This window comes from Podarcis cretensis, assembly GCF_951804945.1.
Source record: "Podarcis cretensis genome assembly, chromosome: 6".
Taxonomy (NCBI): domain Eukaryota; kingdom Metazoa; phylum Chordata; class Lepidosauria; order Squamata; family Lacertidae; genus Podarcis; species Podarcis cretensis.
In genome coordinates this window covers 99,890,467-99,911,235 of record NC_137175.1, presented here as the reverse complement: position 1 = coordinate 99,911,235, position 20,769 = coordinate 99,890,467, and the positions used below count along the sequence as shown (strand labels likewise).

General features: G+C 44.1%; 1 protein-coding gene across 1 annotated transcript in view; it reads left to right on the top strand.

The window, feature by feature from the left end:
• The first annotated feature begins 5,249 nt into the window (after positions 1-5,249).
• The window catches only part of NMNAT2 (nicotinamide nucleotide adenylyltransferase 2), a 54,873-nt gene continuing 39,353 nt past the window's right edge, over positions 5,250-20,769 (top strand). Inside the window, exon 1 of the mRNA XM_079981691.1 lies at positions 5,250-5,383. Coding sequence (XP_079837817.1) covers positions 5,299-5,383 — 85 coding nt within the window. The 5' untranslated portion in view covers positions 5,250-5,298. The remainder of the gene's footprint in view (positions 5,384-20,769) is intronic.

The window sequence follows — 20,769 nt, the reverse complement described above, 5'->3', positions numbered from 1 at the left end:
TTGCTGTGAGTAAAACATTCACTTATTTGTAAAGCTAGGTGTCTGTGATTTATTCCAGCCTAAGTATTTTAGTGGTGAACATTTATTTAAAGGTGGACTAGGGCAGATGCAAATCTATTCAAGTTTAAATGTGCTTGGAGCCATTGCCATTGTGCTTAACTCTGCTGCTTGTTAGTATGAATCTCTCTTTCAACTCTCTCCTCCCTCCAACCATTTTTAGTATATATGATTGATGCATTTTTTGAATAATTGCTTTGATCAATTAATTTTTTTCTTGATAATTTAGATGACACCTTTAGATTTTGTAATTATTTAAGTTATTGTTATTTAGTGATAGTATTACAGATGGACTGTAAGCCTGTTTGTGTATGTGTTTGCTCTCTAAACACACACACACACACACACACACACACGTTTGTGTGTGTGTACTTTCCAATACCAGAGTTCATGCAGACTACAGATTCTGCCTGGCAGTATGCTATGGTGTCGGTATCTTCAGTGAAGCTGTTGATGAGGGTCAACCAGGGTGAAGCTGTAGTTTGGGATAAGCTGGCTTGAGGCAGCAAAACCACAATGCTGCAGCAGGTGCTGTAATCAGTAGCGCGAACAGCTCCAATTGCAGCTGCAGTATTGCTTCAACAAGGCTAGGCCTCTGATGTTATTTCAGCTGAGCAAGTATGATGATTTGCAAAGGTCCACTCCTGAAACTGAAGATGCAAGGGTTTGGACGAGGTGTTTCATTTGCAATTGCATGTTGTGAGGCTGTTAGATAGCCACACATTGTACCTATTGCTAGTGAGCAGACAGGCTTCAATGGACTGGCCATGCAGCTGGGTCTCCAGACTGATGGAAAGATCTCAACCACAACCAGTAACAGGTATGATGTTTGCCAACTGTCCCCTTCCTCTGAGGGAACTTCAGATGTGGTTCAAGTGCTATAAGCTTTCTTGAAGGAAAATGCTTCTTTGCTGAAATAGCCTTGCAACCAAACATAGATTGCCCCATATTGGCCGACAAACATACCTGTAGCCAAAGAGCTACATGTGTGCAATTAATGCACACAGTTGTAAAACGTATCAGGCAAACAATGGAAAGATAATAGGGAGGAAAGGGTGGATCTCTGCAATGAATAAAACCTGACTACTTTAGGACATTTACATTGGCTTCCAGAAGAAGGGGTCGTCTTATGTTTGTTCCCCAAAACTCAATTAAGTTTGAAGCAAAATGGCCAACAGAACGGCCTCCAGAAAAGAGGGTGGATTTGGAGCATGCACTGTTTACAGGTTCCTGAGAGAGGATATATAACATGATGATGTTTTCCAAAGTGTTATTGTCACTGCCCTCCTGTTTTAATTATTGCTATTGTTCCATTCTTGCAAGGATTGCTGCTTCTGTGATGGAATTCCCCTTTCTCTCCCTCCAGTTTGTGTCCTGGGGTTTCCCTGACCCTGCAGAGCAGGTTTGGGGAGAGTGCAGAGAGGAGGATGGTTAGTTCAGTTGCAGAAGTCTTGCCTTTGTTGGCTATGAAACCCTAGAATTTTATCATTTTGCTTTGCTATATTGTAATCAATCCATTAATCAAAAGCATTTCCAGATGTCTAATTTTAGTAAGTCCCTAAATGGTATGCAAACATATGCTAGTTTATGTAGTTGTTGTTGTTTAGTTGTGTCCGACTCTTCGTGACCCCCTGGACCAGAGCACGCCAGGCACTCCTGTCTTCCACTGTCTCCCGCAGTTTGGTCAAACTCATGCTGGTAGCTTCGAGAACACTGTCCAACCATCTCGTCCTCTTCTCCTTGCACCCTCCATCTTTCCCAACATCAGGGTCTTTTCCAGGGAGTCTTCTCTTCTCATGAGGTGGCCAAAGTCTTGGAGCCTCAGCTTCACGATCTGTCCTTCCAGTGAGCACTCAGGGCTGATTTCCTTCAGAATGGATAGGTTTGATCTTCTTGCAGTCCATGGGATTCTCAAGAGTCTCCTCCAGCACCAGAATTCAAAAGCATCACGTAGTATGTAGTACTTGATTGCAATCTGCTTTGGTTATTATTCTACTAGAAAAGTTGGGGGTTGGACTAATGATCCTCAGGAGTCCCTTCCATCTCTACAGTTTTATATATTAGCTAAACTACACAGCACTGTATTATATGGAAGCCCATATAATAGCTGCCACTTTCTAGAACCTGTCAGACACAGCTGCTGTGATGAGTGGGACTGAACTGGACAGTCTGTAACAGGGAATAGTAAAGTCCTGTGTTGTTCAGACCAGGGAGCAAGCTTCACAAATAGATTTTTAGGGGTTAAGCAGTGCCCTGTGCCCTGTAGCTCTCGAGAACCTTCATTGGTAAGTCTGGCTGTTATTCTGGTAGTTCTCTTCTCAGACCAGAGAGCTTGGTGGTGGAACACAGGACAAATCCCTACATGGAGCACCTTGGATTCAGGATCTGCTAAGCTTGCTTGAACCCTGACACAATCTGGAAATAAAAACCATGTTGGTGGATGTCTTCCTTCATCTCTGATGCTTTGAAGGAACTTCAAAATGAACAAGAAAATCTGAAAACATTTTGCCTGCCCTGTGCGTGCTTGCAGTCTCCATTCAATGAAAGCTCATCATGAGCATTTTAAAACAGAAACTTTTTCTTTTCAGCTTTAATAGCTATGGAAATACTGGTTTAGAAGAAGAAAGCAAAATCCCTCTGATGCAGTGCTGAGGGTTTAATAACACTCTCTGGCTTGGGCAAATGATCTTGACTTTCTGTTTCCTGACACTGATCTGTTGCCCCTAAGGAAAGCTTATGAAATAACAGGATGGAGAAGAAGAAAACCCCAACCCCAGCCTTTCCAATAAGCAAATTTGGAATAAGAGCCATAAAGGGGAAACGATAGATCAATAGCTCCATGTGGATCTTTATTGTTCTCAGAGATGAAAAGCCTGCATTTTTTTATTGTTATTGTTTTTAAAGAATAGAGCAATGCTAGGATTGGTGGAGGAGGAGTTGCTGCTGCTGCTTACAGCATAAACATTATAGGTTCTATGCTTGAAAATTTGAAGGAAGAGATACTTGCAGTTCTTGTTTGAAACCCCCCCCCCCATGCTAAAGAGGGATCTGCATGACAAGTCAGTCTTTGGCTGTGGTTGAGAGAGCTTCATCCAGCAGATGGGAGACCACATTGCTACCAAAGACAGGGAATCCAAAGTTATACTTTTGTGTCAAAAGGTTGGAGTGGGGGGCAATGACTCTGATTTGGCATACACATATTGCAGAACACCAGTCCATTTCACAGGAAAAAAGCTGGTGATGCTCAAATACACCCCCCCCAGCAAGGTCAAAGTACAGATGAAAAAGCAGGCAACAATACCCCTCAAAATAAACAAAGCCTCCCACCAAACAACCCCCAATAGCAAAACCACCTCAATTAAAAAACAACCACACCAATTGGGAGGCTTAGTGGGCCTAGACAAGTGCCAAGGTGTGTGTCTGAGGGAGTTGGGGTGACTATGGACACAGCATTGGGGAACTCAGGATTAAATGCCAAATCACACAAGTGTGCATGCAGATGTGGGCGGCAAATGGGGAGGGAGGGGGAGAGAAGGGAGGTGTATGAAAGAGAGACATTTTTGACTCTGGAACCACCCACCACTGGCTTCAGTCCAACCAAGCTACCAAGATGTGGTCCTCAACAGTTCTCAGAATTTCTCAGACATGGTTCTCTAGCTGCTGGATTACAACTCCCATCATCCCTCACTACTGGTCCCGTGAGCTATGGATGATGGGAGTTGTAGGCCAGCAACAGCTGGGGACCCAAGTTCGAGAAATAGCGAAAGGGACTGTGGCCCTTGGCAGAAGAAGGGTTCCCCATCCCTGGCCTAGACTAAGGGCGTCAGGAAGTGACAACAAAAGGGAAAGTTATTAATATGCAACAGGCTACAGTGGTGTGTAGAGATTTGGGTTTTTGAGCAGAGGCAGAAGTACCCAGTTCAAATCTTCCCTCTGCTGTGAACTCACTAGCTGCCCCCCTCCCCCTGTCTCAGCCTCAAATGCTTATCTGCAAAACAAAGGAGTTCCTCTTTCAGAATCCAATCCAAGATCCCCCCCCCCCCGCTTATTTTAAGACTAGTACTCTCTGAGGAGAGGAACCTGTGTGTGTTACAGGTAAGAATTTGCATGGCAGAATGCTGCCCCCCCCAAAAAAGGGGGGGGGGAGAATTCATTCCACAAAGAAAATTCAGCACCAGCCATCCCTGTCTCACTATCTTCATGACAGGCTTGTTTTCTATGTGTAGAGATTTTCATAGAATCATACAATTGTGGAGTTGGAAGGGACCCTGAGGAACATCTAGTCCAGCCCCCTGAAATGCAGGGATATTCAGCCTTCCCATACAAGGATTGAACCTGCAACCTTGCCATTATGAGCACCACGTGCTAGCCAACTGAGCTATTCAGTATTGCTGATGTTAAGAACATTAAAAGAATATGAGTCTGCACCAGCAGTTTAAAGTGATACAGCCTGAACAAAGGCTTATCACCTGATTGAGGTATAACCCGACAATAGTGTAATGAAAGTTGTTGTTTATTGGCTTAAATTTGTGCCCATCTCCTCCTCTCTTGTCTTCCATCACCACTAGATCTTATAGGTAAGATACACACAGAGACACAGCACCTCTAGAACTGTGTGCTTCTGTGGTGTCTAAAACCATGACACTTGACAAGCAATATAACTGCTAGCACATTGGCAAAGCTGAGCAGGGTGCAGTCTGGTTTCAAACAGAATGGGGACCACGTTAGTGCCAGGTTAAACCCTGTTGAGGCCCCTAGGCAGTCAAACTCTCCAGGTGGGGGTGAGGCAGGGCTCACAAATTATCTCTTAATATGTTTTTGATTTTACCAACCAACCATTTTAATAAAGCAATTTTATTTCAAGATCAATTCAATTTTATTTTGATCCGTTGTCACAGGGCCCAGAAAAGGCTTGGGGCCCATAGGCCTACTCTGCCTATTTGGTGATCCGGCAGGCAACCCTGTGTTGCAGGGGTTGGACTAGATGACCCTCGGGGTCCCTTCCACCTCGATGCTGCTATGAGAAGAAAGTAAGTTAAGAGGGCTGCTTCAGGCAGCTGGGAAGCGAGCAACTCCCGCCTGGCGCGCAAGGCGTTAAGCGCCGAGGGGAGGGGAGGGGGGCGCTGCTTGCGTCGGGGAGCGCGCAGCCTTCCCTCCCTCCCTCCCTCCCTCCCTCCCTCTGCAGACCCATTGAGACACCCAAGAAAGGAGAGCGAGCGAGCGAGCGAGCGAGGCAGCACCATGACCGAGACGACCAAGACTCACGTTATCCTCCTGGCCTGCGGCAGCTTCAACCCCATCACCAAAGGGCACATTCAGATGTTTGGTGAGTCCTTCCTCGGCGCGCCCTCGCCCGGGCTCCCAGCTCTTCTGCCCTGGGGGCTTCTTGGCGGGGCTCCTGCCTTTCTTCCAGGGTGGCCTTGCTTGATTTGCTGGCTCTGGTCCAGGAGTGGGGTGGAGGATGCTGGCCGGACCCCTTGCCGGGCATGGCAGATCTGGAGGAGGAGGGGAGGTTTTCTTGCTAGGACCAAACTGCTGCAGAGCCGGGCAGGAGAGCTCTTTTGCGCCCTGGGGCCATCCCAGGGACGGCCGAGGCAAGGGAGGGGCAGCGCTTCTTCTGGACCCAAGGGAGGGGGGCGCAGGAAAGCTTAGGGGGCTTCTTGGCTTGCGGGTGGGTGGGTGCGTGCGTGGGGAACAGGATAGGGAGCGTTTAGTAGCGGCGTCAGGAGAGAGACAATGTGGGGCTATTTCGACCGGGAGTGCCCGAGCTCCCCGAGGAAGGGGCGTGAGAGAGGTGATGTATTGGTGGCTGGGTTCTTCTGGAGGAGGTTTTCTGGGGGTTGGAGCAGCCGGGAGCGGAGGTGGGGGGGGGGAGAGAGAGAGCAGGCTTGGGAGGAGGAGGGTGGGGTGTGTGCGGCGGCGCGGGTGGGGGAAGATGAGATGATGGCTGATGGATATGCAGGAGGATGGAGGGGTGAATGAGAGGTTTGCCTGGTAGCTAAGGGAGGGCGGTTGGTGTCAGCAAAAGGGGAGGCGTTTGCAGAGCTTGTTGTTTGCGGATGGGGAATCTCTTCTCCTTGGGAAATGTCAGCCTAGTCACCTGCCACTGAATCAGTGAATGAAGAGCCCGGGATATGAGATCTCCAGCTTCCTCCTGCTGATCTGGTTACCTCTTTTAGTGGGGTAGCGCCTTTATTAGCCACTGTGCTGGCAGAGAATGCCATCCAGTACAATCATACAGAGAGCCAGATTTGCCATGGGACGTACATTCTGCAGGCAAGAGCTGAACGCGGAAAAGCCTACTGTGTGTGTGTTTGTAAACATGTACTTGTTGCAGTCAGGCTTTACATGCTTAGAGATATACTTCACATCTTTGGCATATCCACAGAACAGCCCCATACCGTGCAAAATGGCCCTGCTCCCTCTTGTGCACATTGAATTAAACCGGAGTATGCAGACTAGGAGGAGATACGATGAGTTTTTGTTGGGGGAGACTATCTGAAATCTTGGATCACAACCTCAAGAGGGAGTTTCATGCCAATGGCTACCTCTAGTCTCAGGCTGGAGTGTCAGCTGTTGGTCGCTGTATCGACAGTGGCATGATGTTGCATGCGTGTTTGTATGTATGTGTCAATCCTATGTATACACAATGGCTGCTTCAGTTTTGGAGGCCATACTATGCAATTTTAAGAGAATTAAAGGATGATAATGGGGGTGGGGTGGGGGTGGTGTCACCCCCCCTCTTTTAAAAAGCATTTGTGTGGATATGGTGTGCTGAATCTAATCAATTATAGCTATTTTGCATATAGAACCAGGGTCAGTGAGTGTCATCTTGCATGTGTGTCTTTGAGGTCTGTATAAAAGAAGAGGCTTTTTAAAATGGGGTTTGTATGCATGGGCAGGAAGGTTAAGAGCTGTTTGCTGTCCATGACTGTAAGTGCTGAAATTACTTCACAGCTGAGAACAGGAAACACCAGCCTTTTTCCATCACTAGAAGTCTAGAGAGACTGTTGTTAAGAGATTGACCGGCCTTGGAAATACTGAGTGATATTGATGATAAGGTGCACCTGCTTGGCACAAGCTAAGCAGCTGACTCACTGAGAAATTAGTGAGGTCAAAGTGGGAATTGCGATAACAACTCATTTCTCAGAAAAAACGTGTGCCTATAATCACAATAGAAACACACCGTGGTAAAATTCACCCTATTCTCATTTGGTTTGTAAATACAGCTCAAGTCTCAAAAAAGCTGCCTATGCGATGGAAATTCACGAGACTCTTTCAATGCAGCCAGAGGAGAAGACTTTCCACCAATTCACACCAGAAGGGAAAAATGCACAGAATTATAAATAATGCACATGTTGTGCAAGTTAAAAATTGATTTGTGCCTGCTCTAAAGACCACTCTTCTCCTTTCTTTTCAAGAGAAGGCCTGGTCATGTGTTTACAACACTGGGAACATTCTGTGATCCACACCACACACCCCCCAAAAAAAATCAACCAGAGTTTTGGCGAAGGTGAGGTCAGGGTTGTATTTAAGACACAGCCCAACATTTAAAGCAGCTTCAAGAAGAGCCTGCTCAGAGATAGGAGGGTTTTGGCTTTGTACATCAGCATATGCTAATATTGTTATGCAGATGAAATAAATCTGAATGAATGCAATAATACGTTCCCTGATTGTAAAATGGCGCATAATGAGAACCAGGAAGTCATTCCCCCCCCCCTGCAAGGTGCCTGCTGGCTTACAGATGCTCTTATTTCCATTTAATATGAGCACTCACAAAGCTTCTCACATCTGCATAGGTTCCCTTTAAGAGCACATGGCACTGCTGTGAAATGCCAGGACCTGCGTCCTAGGAAGTGAAGGAACATCCTGTCCGCGTAGCCCTTTCATTTCCCCTGTGTCAGCAAAGTGGATCAGAGGCCCAGGCCAGATCTCTTGCACAGATGCCTGCATTGCCCACCTGCTCGTTTCCAGCAGAGTCCTGATCTGTCTTCAAAGGCAGTTCCTGCAGACTTAAACCCAGGCTGAGGGATGCTGGGTTATCTTATGGAGATAAGCCAGGGAAGACTCCCAAATAATTCAGGGCTAGGCAAGATCTGAAGACCAGATAGGGATGGGAACGGAGAGATGGCATATCGTAATGTCTGAGATGCAACTAGGCAATTCCTCAATTCATATATATATATAATCCCACATGGTTTTCCTACTTGCCTTTTTATATCTCAGGAGCCAATTTTACCTCTTCCACCCTTTCCTAGCTCAAGATGCCTAATTCTCCAGCAAGCTTGTGGTTCTTTTTAAAAGCCATATGGTAAATAACATCTGTCATTAAAGATTATTTTATTATATTTGTATACCACCCGTCATCTGAAGATCCAAAACAACAGGAAGCCATGTGTATTTTAAGCTGGAAGCTGATTGTAACCCATGATATTGTGGCTTTTGGGGTGCTGAAGTGGGGAGAGAGAACAATTGTGAACTACGAGCTTGTAAAGTAAAATGTGGGAAATAGACCCTTGTCTTTATTCTTGTCCTCTTTTGATTTGTGTATGTTGCAGGGAAGGAGCCAGGAGCCACCCACTTTGGTGAACTTCATAATCCCCATCTTCCCATGCAGCTATTCCCTTGCTCTTACCTTGTCTCCTTTTGTTGTTTCCACTCTTGTGAAAATGTACTCTTTGTAGGATCCTTAGGGCAGGTGGGGGGGGGGGACCTTTGGCTCTCCAGATGGTGCTCAACTACAATTTTCATCATCCCATACTTGCCAGGGCTGATGGGAGTTGTAGTTCAGCAACACCTGGTGGGTCAAAGGTTCCCTGCGCTATATAATTAATACCATTGACATAACTAACAATAGAGGGGGAAATGTCTGCATGTGGAGGATAGTTACATTGACTTACCATGCAGGATTACACACAATTTACAATTAATATAGGGGCAGATGGGACTCATCAACCTGAGGTGGCCCATCTAGGAGAAGGAAAACTTTGATCCTAAACCTCTGCTGCCTTGTGGGGTTATCTTCGGGAAAAGAAAAGGTTCAGGAGTAAACCCTACAGAAATTTGGAGTGGAGTCCCTAGGTGGCTGGATGGCATCCTGCGTGCCTCCTGAGGGCATCTCCTGCAGCCAAATGGTGCCAGGCCTCTTGCTCTGCTTTCCTCTGGACCCCATTAGCGAGGCCAAGAAGGGGGCCTTGCTGCCTGGGCAGCCCAGGATCTCCAGACCCACTGCCCAGGCTTGCGCCCCAGGGAGGTCCCTTCGGTGCTGCTAACACAGCAGTTTGACTTCACCCCCAGAGGCACATGCTATTGTCTCTCAAGACAGACAGATGCGAACAACCAAACGATAACAACATAAAGAACAAAAGCCGGTATAAAAAAGATCCACTGAGAAGAGAACCATAAAATAATTCCTAATCCAACATTCCAAGTAAAACCAATAAACAGTTACATGATTTAAAACCAGCTCATCATTTAACCTAAGGGAAAATAATTCTTTTGAAAAGCAAAACAGGGCAGAAACCGGCCACACCTAGGTTGGGAGGAAGTTCCACTGACATGACGTGAGACGTGGGTGGTGCTGTGGTCTAAACCACTGAGCCTCTTGGGCTTGCAGATTGGAAGGTCAGTGGTTCAAATCCTGCTGCTCTGTCCCAGCTTCTGCCAATCAAGCAGTTCAAAAGCACACCAGTGCAAGTTGATAAACAGGTACTGTTGCAGCAGGAAGGCAAACAGTGTTTTCATGGACTCTGGCTTACATTACTTGGTTGTAGAGGGTGTGTGTGTGTTGTGTTTCAATGTGCGTGTAAGAATTTGTCATTACACATACTGTGTAATCAAACCAAGTAGTCTTCTTTTTCAACAATACACACCAGGAACTGTGGACCTTTAAAGATGCTGAAGTAGATTCTTCCTGCTCAGAAGCTGCTGTGTCACAAGCCTTCTGGCTGTTGTTGCTCAGTGTGTTGTGCATCTGGTTTTTTCCTCTTTTCTGTGGCTAAATATGCTTTATGGTGTTAGGCTACTGTCATAAGACAACTAGTAGCTGCAATTGTGGTATCTTCCCTGGCCTGCTACTCTCAGTAAAACTTCAGCGTTTGATGTTTTATTATGTTTTATATTCAGCTGGAAGCCGTCTGGAGTGGGTGGGGTATTCTTCTTCTTAATAATAATAATAATAATATTTTTATTGCAAGGTTGCATCCATGACAAATGCTTCTGTTGCTCATCTCTACCTATACTGCTGAATCCCAAAAAAGCATTAGTTCTGATCCCAGAAATGCAGATTTATGCTATTTTTTAAATGCCTTCCAAACATTAAACTAGCACAACAACATTTTTCAGAGACTGGCCCAACAATTTCTGGAGGGGCTTTGTCTCTAACAAAGACCCACCCAAAGCATATTTTGAAGACATAATTGTCACCACCAAGGACAAAAATGTGAAAACTTGTCAACAGAGACTATAACCTGCTCAGCTCTGCTGCCCAAAGAGTACCAATGCTGGCAGAGTGCCCTGTGCCACGCTCCAGGTTTTGAACGTTAAATAATCCTTCCCCTCTTACAGCCGGTTCACTCCATGTCATCTTATTCCGCTATTGCAAGAGAAACTGGAGGTGAATTTAATTTGAAACCAGAACTACTGCTCCGGCACTGGCCCATTCTGTTTCATTCAGTGCTTATCTGGAAATGGTGAAAAGTCATTTAGATTTTTACAGTCTTGTGGAATCAGTTTGTAGCAGCAGAACAGTCTGATCACATGCTGCAATACTATTACATTAAGAGCTGGTTCGTGCATTCATCTTACAACACTTGATTACTATTCACTTGGGGCTGTTTCACACACATTCATATTTTGATTTGTCTGTTCTTAATTATTTAAGCTGTAGTCGTATTTCTGCTAACTGGGAGTAAGTCTCATTGAATGGTTTCTGAAAACATACCTTTTTAGGCAAGCATTCTCCAGATATGAACTTCTGATTTTATTGTTTTAGAAGGTTTTTTTTACCTGTTTTGTTATGCTTTTTATTGTTTGCTTTATTGTATATTTTACTTACTAACTGAATTTGTAGAGTGTATCACAGGGAGGTTAACAGTATAAAAATACAAAAATATGTAACACAGTAACAAACACAAACAATAATGCCCCCAAGTGTTAAGGATGTTTTAATGCCCAATGGATTTCTTATTGTGTATTTTAATTATGTATTGATTTTATATTTGTAAACTATTTTGAATCCATTTTTGAATATAAGCAGTATACAAAATAAAAGTAATACTATAGTAATATTAACAACCACAACTTAATAGGTTCTGTTTCAGAGGAAACCTGTAAAGCATTCCACTTTTTCATTTATGCAGATGTATACTCTATGCTTCTACAATAGGGGAGCAAGGTATAAATCTGCTTAAATAAATAAGCGACTACATGGCCAGCCGCTGACCGAATTGACTCCACCAAAAGGCACTGTATTTAGAGGCAATGCCAAGTGAATCAAATGCTCTGTTTGTGGTATTAGATCTATCTATATGGGCTAGTTGTTGGTTAATGATGCAGTCATCAAGGGATGAACATGGATTCCTGAACCAGCCTTTGATGACTGTGACTGCCAAATGAATCAGTTTACAATTGATGCGTGTGCTGTTCCCACTGCTGTATTCTGCTGCGATTAAAAGTGATTTTATTTTGTTTTAGAATGAGTGTTGTGCTTGAAACTGGTTTTATTGTATCATATGGTGTCTGATTGTGAGCTGGCATGAAGACCGGCCTGGGTCAAAAGACAGGGTGTAAATTAAATAACTGAATGGCGATTCAGCATAGTCTAGCAGTATAGTCTAGTCTTGTGGACTGGAGGGGCACCCTGCGGTCTCAGGCAGATAGGGAGACTGGAGGTCCTAGCATAGAACCCAGGATCCTGTCCATGCCAAGCATCAGATGTGGCAGAGTAGATGCTTTGCATCTGTCAGGTCCGGCATCTGGGGCCGCTCTCCAAAGAAGTCCTTGGGCGTGATTCCAATGGAAGCATGGCAGTGCTGGACATAGTCAAAGCTCCCTGTCTGGTGGTCTTTATTTGGGGTGAAGTGGGATGAGACCAGAGGCACTTGCAAGTTGCTTTTCTAACCATTATAGGGGTGAGCGAAAGGAGAAGGAAACTTTCTGGCAAGCTACAGCCAGGATCTTACTCTAGCAGGATAGTCAAAGGTGAAATAGGCTGGAGGTCAGGCACAGGATCAGGTAAACAAGGACCAAGGGATGGAGGAGGAAGAGGTAAGATCAGAAGATGGGATGGTGGTCAGGCAATGGCTGGCCATATAAGAACCAAGGCAGGAACGTAGGCAAGGTGATGCATTTTGATGGACAAGTTGCTTCAAATGAGAAGTATAGGTTGGAACAGAAGTTGTATACAGGAACTGAGATCCCTATTGGTTCCTCAAGTCACACGATCCTGACTTGACTGAGGAGCTGCACAGCAAGATTCTTTCAGATCAGGGATACGGTATGTCTGTCCCTCCAGATATTGTTGGACTACAGTTCCCATCATCGTCCATGGTACCTGAGGCTGATGGGGATTGCAGTGCCACAGCATCTGTAGGGTGGTAGCTTTTCCACCCCCGTTTTAGAATGACCTTGCCATCTGTAAAATGGGCTTGTGATTATCAGGTTTAGCCAACTGGTCACATTTTGTGGCAGCTGCTCAGCTTCATGGATTCTCTCTCGTTTGAATACAAAGTGAAAAACAAAACCAAACAAGAGCAGACAGCACTGAGAAAGAAATACCAGTATGGAGCAATGCCACCATAAGCAGTGATCAAGAACTATTCTTGCCAGGGGGGTGCTTTTTGGGGGAGGCAAAGATCCCTGTCCTGCCTCCCCAGTGGCAAGCTGCTGGGTTCTGTTGGCATAGGAAGCTGCCTTATGCTGGCTGAGTCAGGCCACTACTCAGTACTGTCTGTCCTGGCCAGCAGGGGCTCTTTGGGGTTTCAGAGAGGAAATATTTCAAGCCTGGAGAAGCTGGGAGTTGGCCATGATGATTGTAAGATCAATTGCTCAGATGCTAACTGGGGTTAACAGGGAATTTCAATGCCCCCTCTTGCTCCCCCATCTTTGGGCACTTTGTCTTTAAACTGGATTTGGACAGGACAGGACTGTCCTCTGTAAAATTGCACATGCAATCGCCCTTACTGAAAATAAAATAGCCATTCTAGCCCTTTCTTCTAGACAAGGCTTAAATCTCTGTGACTGCGTGTATATATATGTGTGTGTGTATGTGTATATACTGTGTGCTGCATCAATGTTTTTCCAGTTTGATTCCCAACCCCCAAATAGCCAAGCTGAAGACTTCCTTTGTTTTTTGAATGGCAGATTAAGCCGGCAGCCATCCATCTGAATCTACAACAGACTGTGCTTACTCTGTATGCCTAGATGAAAGTTGTGTAAGCTCGAAAGCTTGCAGCATTTCACAAGGCAAGATGGTCCAGTGAAACAGAACATTTTACCTATTTCCTGACCCTACTCTGTCAGCCTAGCACTGGTACCTTCAAATTAATCATCTTATCTGTCAGCCTAGAGTTGTTTTTTTATATAATATAATAAATATAAAAAGGAGCTGCATGTATATACTGTAATCTGAGATAGCTGCTTTCTGGCAGAGGTAAATGCAGTGCAGACTCTTTGTCCTTCACACTAGGTGGGAGTTTCATCCTCTCATAGCAAAGAGGTCGGTGCTTCCTCAGCCTCGTTCAGACCATAGAGCGGATGACAGATTAGTTCCGACCGACTTGCAAATAAGAGCACCGCAGTTATTAAGACACAAAAAATAAGTAAATTGCTTGCCAGCCTGCCTACGTATGACCAAATAATAGTGCGAGCCTATGCATATTTACTCGGATGTAAACCCCATTCAAGCTAAACAGGTCTTACTCCCAAGTAAGTATATATTGGATTGCATATATAGTGAAATGTAGCCTAAAGGAAAAGAGTTTGTTTCTTGTAATGCATTGCTATTCGGTCGCCTGGCAACAAAGCTGGCCACAGGAGACCACCAGCCCAGCGGCTATTTACAAGCCTGCATTTAGTTCTTCCAGCCAGGGCTGTTCTGCTGATATCTGAATTGGCAAGCACTGCAAATGATGGTGGAATTTCACAAGAGCACCCTTCATAAGGCCAGAAACCAGTGCTGGCTTCTAGAGGGTTTTTTTGGGGGGGCTCTTGGGAAAGGCACCCTCAGTGGTCCCCTAGTGAGTCTACTCCATTGCTGCCATGGTTGCCAGCTGCTGCTGCTCCTCTGCTTCATCCCTCTGTTACTGCCTTCTTGCCTGGCAGAGGCAAAGAGTGGGCAGGCAGCGGGTCCCTCCTTCATTGCTCACTTGCCCATCACCTCTGGGCCAGAGCAAAAGACAGGTGACAATGCAGGCTGCCATTGTCCGGGGCTTGTTCTCTCTTTTTTTGTTAAAATAATTTTTATTAACCGACCAATCAAATCAAATCAAATCACATCACATAAATTCTGAATTAAAAAGCCAAATTTTAAATTTTTGTTGAGGGGACCCATATTTCAAGTTCCGAAGGGGGATTCCGATCATCTTCTTGCTACTGCATTAATATCCAAATCAGTCCAAATAAAGTTCATAATTCTATCCAGTCTTATCTTGCTGGTTCCACATCTCATCTTGTTCGTATTTTTTTTTTCTTTTTTTCTTTATGACCTCTTCTGATAATCACCTTAAGCAGATAAACACCAATTATAATCCTGTGTGAATTTTCCGTTCGTCCAATCCTCATATCGAGATGGTTTCCATATATCATCGCTTTCATAAATAACATCGCTCTTTCCATCATTTATCTCGCATTCTGTCCGGGGCTTGTTCTCAGTGGGAATCCTCCTGAGTTGTGGGTCTTTGGCACTGACTCTGCCAGAAGCTCAAGTTTGCAAGCAATAAATAAATCTGAACTCTGCAACCCAAAAATCCAAATTATGTAAGTGAGGTAAATAGTGCAAATAGATCAGCTTGCATAAATTACCAAGTGAGCTTTAATTTGGTTTGGGGTGGGTGGGTGGGAATCAGACTTGTTTTGTCCCTAAAGGAGGATGGAAATGTAGGGAAATGAGGCATCTCCAATTAACAGAGTTGGGAATAGAGGTCTATAAAAATTACAAATCATTATCCCGTTGCTCTGTCATCTTGTTTTTCTAAAACTTCAAGAGAATTATACATTGCAATTGCCGCAGCAAAACAAAACAAAACAAAACAAAACAAAACAAAACAAAACAAAACAAAACAAAACAAAAAACTTGCAGTTCAGGGAGCTACCATAAAGTAGATGGATGGCAATGTAAATTTAACATCCATATGCTTTGCAATTTTTACAGTGGTTGTTTTTTTTAAATTCCACATCCCAAATTTTTATCATCTTTACAAGTGTCAACAAGGGGATTAAACTCTGCCACTAGCTATTTCTGAGGATCTTTGAAAAAAATGTACATATGGTTAAATATTTATTTAGCAGTCTTTATTGCATTCTGTGAAATATTGTCTCTAACCTTAGCATTCAAAAAGTAATCCCATCTTTCTGTTTCATTTACATATTCAAAGAAACCAACGGTAATATTTTTTTAAAGGGCAATACTGTAAATATTAAGATTGATAATATTTCCTGTTTAGACAGAGTATTACATGGTTACACCCCACAAGCAAAAACAAAACTTCCTGCACAAAGAAAAGTAGCTCATCATAGAAAAAGCAGGGATGACTTGTTCTGGTGCTAGTCGTCTTGTTTTGTGTTTTGTTTTTACTTTATGGGAGAGTGTTAAGGCATGCCCACCCCTCCCCCCTCCCAATCTATAGCCTCAGGTGGCACACTCCAAGATACGCTTTATCATGGGATTCTGCTGAAGATATACAAAGCCCATTGTTGTGGAACGTGGACAGTATGCTTTGCAGTGGAGGCTGATCAAAATCAGCAAATGGGGCATTGGCCCACCAACTTGAGACTGCCATCAGCCAGCCCCCAACTGCTTCCCTCCTTTCTTACAAAGAAGCGAATGGCTCTGTCTGTCATTGGCTCCAGCTCCCCCTACTGTTGACCTCCCTTCCTGCTGCCCTACCAGTCCCAGTGGCCACAATCCCCAACTGATGGAGGTCAACTGTAAAATAAAAACAATATTCTTTGCATTCTGCCCTAAAAAAAGAAAACAACATTTCTGTACCAAGAAAAACTTAATTCTTTAACCTGTATAAATTATGCACAAGCGCATTTGCATAATATCTCCTATTTCACATAAATGCATTCTGCAGTGTTTACAAAACTGTCTCATTAATCCTGGGTCTGCTCGTCATTGGAAGGGAGGCTCAGGGAGTTGTGCAGCAGCACTGAAGCTCTCTGTTCCCAGCCAGGCATGATCTTACTCAGTTATCCCACCAACTTTCAGTAAACATGGCCAGGTCATGTGATTTCATGCCTCTTGGTAACTACAGGGGTGAATAACTTGCAATGCAGTCCTCAGTGTGTTTGCTCACAAGTAAGTTCCAGTGAATTCAGTAGGACTTCCAGGTAAGTACCAGGACTGAGCCTTGTTTGCGTGTTCTCTCTCTCTCTCTCTCTCTCTCTCTCTCTCTCAAATAATAATAATAATAATAAATGGAAAGCTTTGCTTCTCAGGAATCTTACCCATACTTACTGTTGTGCTTGTTTAGTACCTCAGAAACCCAGGCCTAGTTAAGAGGGTGTGTTCCAGTAGCAACCTCAGTTGTAGAGGGAATTTTCAGCAGAGATCATTTGCATTAAGGCTTCCCTTGCTGAACACCGCCTTTCTTACCCCGCTGCTAAAGGTGTCCAGGCCCAGTGCTCTGTTGCATCTGACCACCCTAACTGCAGCTGAAGGATGGATAATGCAGAAAAACCCTGCAAAGATGTGTGATTACTCTTTCTGTGCAGAATTATGCTTCATTCTGAAATTGCTCAACATCTTAAGCAGGCTAATACTATGTTTCTGACTGAAGCCCTGCTACCTACAAATACATGCAAAGTCTTCTTTAAGAGCTGCACTGTATATCATTACCTCTTCCCATTAGAAGAAATTCAATTTTTAATTACAAGCTTCTGTAGATTATCAGAGCCTGTAATTCTTAAAATCTTTATCTCTCTCCATTATTCTTGGCAAAAACAATGATCAGCCAAACCATGGTTTACCAGGGTGACTCAAATATGCTTGCATTTACACTCTTCCTCTCTGGTCTTTTTAGCTCAGAGTGGTGTGGCAGCTAAACCAAGGTTTGCTTTAGTGTTATCTGAATCCTGGTTTATGGTTAAGGTCTCCCCTTGGATCTCTCTCATAAATTTTTTTCCTTTGCGCATCGCCAGGATTTTCAAGCAGAATACTTCAAAAGGAAAATCAGGACACAGAAAGATGGGTACTCTGCTAGGATTTCTTTTTCTTTTCTAATTTAAAAAGCAGCAAAGTTGCTGACATCATTTAAAAACCAAGAGATTGGCTGTGATGCAAGCCAGAGCCTCTTAGGGGACAAGACGCAATAATTCTGCCCTCTTTCAGTTGCACACATGGGCTTTTTATGTTAAGCAGAAAAGACTGCCAGAAGGGTGGTAAGATGAATGCAGTGTGTGTGTTTTGCATTTACTATTTCTGCATACTTTTATGCTCAGGAAAAATCAAACACATTTCCAAAACGGAAACCAGCTGGGATTTGCATAAGCCCTTTTCCATAGGAGTCAGTAAGTTATTTTGTCACTGATTTGCCTCCCTTAATGGAGAAAATCTCATATATCACATAGAACATAGAGTGCCTAGACAGACCATTGGTCGATCTAAACCAGGATTTCAGACAAGGGTCCCTCCCAGCCTTACTGGGGAATGCTGGGAACTGAGCTTGGGACCTTCTGCATTCAAAATTCAGGTTGCACAATTAATAGTGGATTGCAAGCTCTTGCGCAATAAACCCACTTCCCCAAAAGACCAGGCTTCTTGCAATGAAGAAAGTGAGGGAGAAATGTGTTGGAACATATGAGACACCACTTGTTTTGACAAAAATTCATCTAGCCTGTCTGCAAACAAATTGGAAGGTGTTATGTACTGAAGTTCTCACCCTGGGCCAGCAGGGGGATACTGTAGATAGTTTTCACTCAGGTCCACGTCAGTTATTTTAGGCGGGAAACCCTGGGTTGTTGTTGCTACAATGTTGACAGCCAGCTGCCTATAAAAGCAGGCCGGCTGCGCTGTTTGCTGTTCAGTTCTGTCCAGCTTACAAATAAAGAGCTGCTTTGGAGAAATCGCTGTGTCGTCTGCTATGTTCGCCCACAACTTAACAGAATGAATGCTCATTAAATAGCCAAGTATCTTAACCTCCCTGCAAACAAATGAATGTTCAATAAATGGGTCACCTGGAAACACCATAGTTCTCTGCATTTATCCCATGACTTCCTTCTTTATATGCCTACAATATCTTCATGTTTGCTTATATAGCAAGCACATAATCCTTTCCTTTCCAAGCTCCCCTCTCCATGGCCTTCCCTCCTTTATCTCTCTGCGATCCTATCCTGCTCTATTTTGGCCCATGACATTTATTTCTCCCAGTCTTGATCAACCCCCATCACCCAGAGGTTTCCTTCTCCCTTGCTCCTCTTTCTGCTTGGAATTCCCCCCCCCCCTGAACACCTCTGTCAGATCACTTCTCTTTCCCTCCTTCCAATTAAGGATGGACAAATCAGTCAGTTTCTCCTCACTTTTCCAATCTTATTATTTTGAAGTCCTCATAAAAAGTACATATTGTATGCATTTAGCATGAAATAGAGCACTGGATAGTTACAGGTTTAGTTCCTCTTTCTAACACAAAATTTGGAAGCTGATTGCAAAAATGCTATCCCTGTGGATCTACCACTGTGAGTCCTTATTACAGATAAACAAAGTGCTTTCCCACACCAAGTAATTTGTTCCCTGCTTCCAAAATCTCTTGCAGAAGCCATGCCACTCCAGGGTCAAATAAGTAAATCTACTCTCAATATATTAGAAGCAATCAGCAGCTAACATCTGGTGCTTATAAGGATTTTATTAGTCAATCACAAGGAGAACTTCCTGGGCCAGGGTTAGGTCTTGACCTCTCATGTGCTGTGCCATGTGGCTTGAGTAGTGAATCAAAATCAAAGCTACCATCCCTGCTAAAGCTATTTCCAATTCATCAAGTGTAACACATGGCCAAATCAACTGTTACCTTACTTTGGGAGTATGTTTAATACAAAAATACAGTAAATACAAAACCAAACAGAAAGAAGCAATTACCATTTCAAAAATTGCAAAAGCATCAGCAGTTACATGATTGTGTGATGATTTTGCTTGTTACAACCCAAAACCTTTTCATGGATATCATATCAATGGTGAAATATTGATCCAGATGCACATGGCGTTGAATTCATATACCTTTAACAGTTGTCTAGTACAGTGAATTTCAGCAAGTGCAATTTGTCCTGCCGGGGTGGGGAAAAACTGCATTCGTTGAAATTCCCTTTTCATGGAATAAATACTCCTGAAGTTCTTTGGCTGGAAGCTGTTGCTCTTAAACAGGCTTGGAAACTGGTTCGAATGTGTAGTGTGGAGATGTTCTCGAATGAAGAAGGCAACTGCTCAGAGAAGCGGTGGTCCAGCTTAGAGTTTGCATCCTTACTGCAAGCTGTCAGACTCTGAAGACTTCACTCAGAAAAAAGGTGAAATGAGGGACGATGACTTGGGGTTCACACCTGAAGGAATGAGGGAATGAAGATCACCCCCCAAACACTAAAGCTGAGGTGGGGAAATATTTTAATCCCAAAGGCCACATTTCTTTCTGGATAACCTTCCAGATGCCACATGTTTGTAATAAGTGGGGCCACAGCCAAAGCGGGGTGGGTGGAGCAATGGGTATGAATTTATACAGCAGAGTAGTTCTCTCTCTCTCTCTCTCTCTCTCTCTCTCTCTCTCACACACACACACACACACACACACACACACTGTCTTCTCTCTCTTCCATCCAGACAAAGAAAAGGCATTATCAGAGTTTAAGGACATGTTCCAGGAAGATGAGGAAGGCTCGTTTGCTTGGCAATTAGGTGGTTGGGTGTGGCATGGAACAAAGATGCCGAGTTGCAAAAGAGGGCATGACTTCTGCACCTATAATGGTTGTGTGGAATTTGATCATGTGTCAAAGTACACTTAAATTCCCTCTTCTACACAATTGCTAGAGGGGCAGAAGCCATTTCCTCCTTTGCATTTGGCCACCTTGGCTGGAACATTTGGGTATAATAATATAATAATAATTTATTATTTATACCCTGCTCATCTGGCTGGGTTTCCCCAGCCACTCTGGGCGGCTCCCAACAAAATATTAAAATACAATAGTCTGTCAAACATTAAAAGCTTCCCTAAACAGGGCTGCCTTCAGATGTCATCTAAAAGTCTGGTAGTTGTTTTCCTCTTTGACATCTGGTGGGAGGGCGTTCCACAGGGCGGGAGCCACTACCGAGAAGGCCCTCTGCCTGGTTCCCTGTAACTTGGCTTCTCGCAGTGAGGGAACCTTCAGAAGTCCCTCGGAGCTGGACCTCAGTGTCCGGGCAGAACAATGGGGGTGGTATTTCTCCAAAGCCCCCAAAATGTATAAGGACAATCATCATGTCATGTCTGTTTGACATCATTTGAAGGGCAGCCATTTTGGGGGTTTCCCCCATTG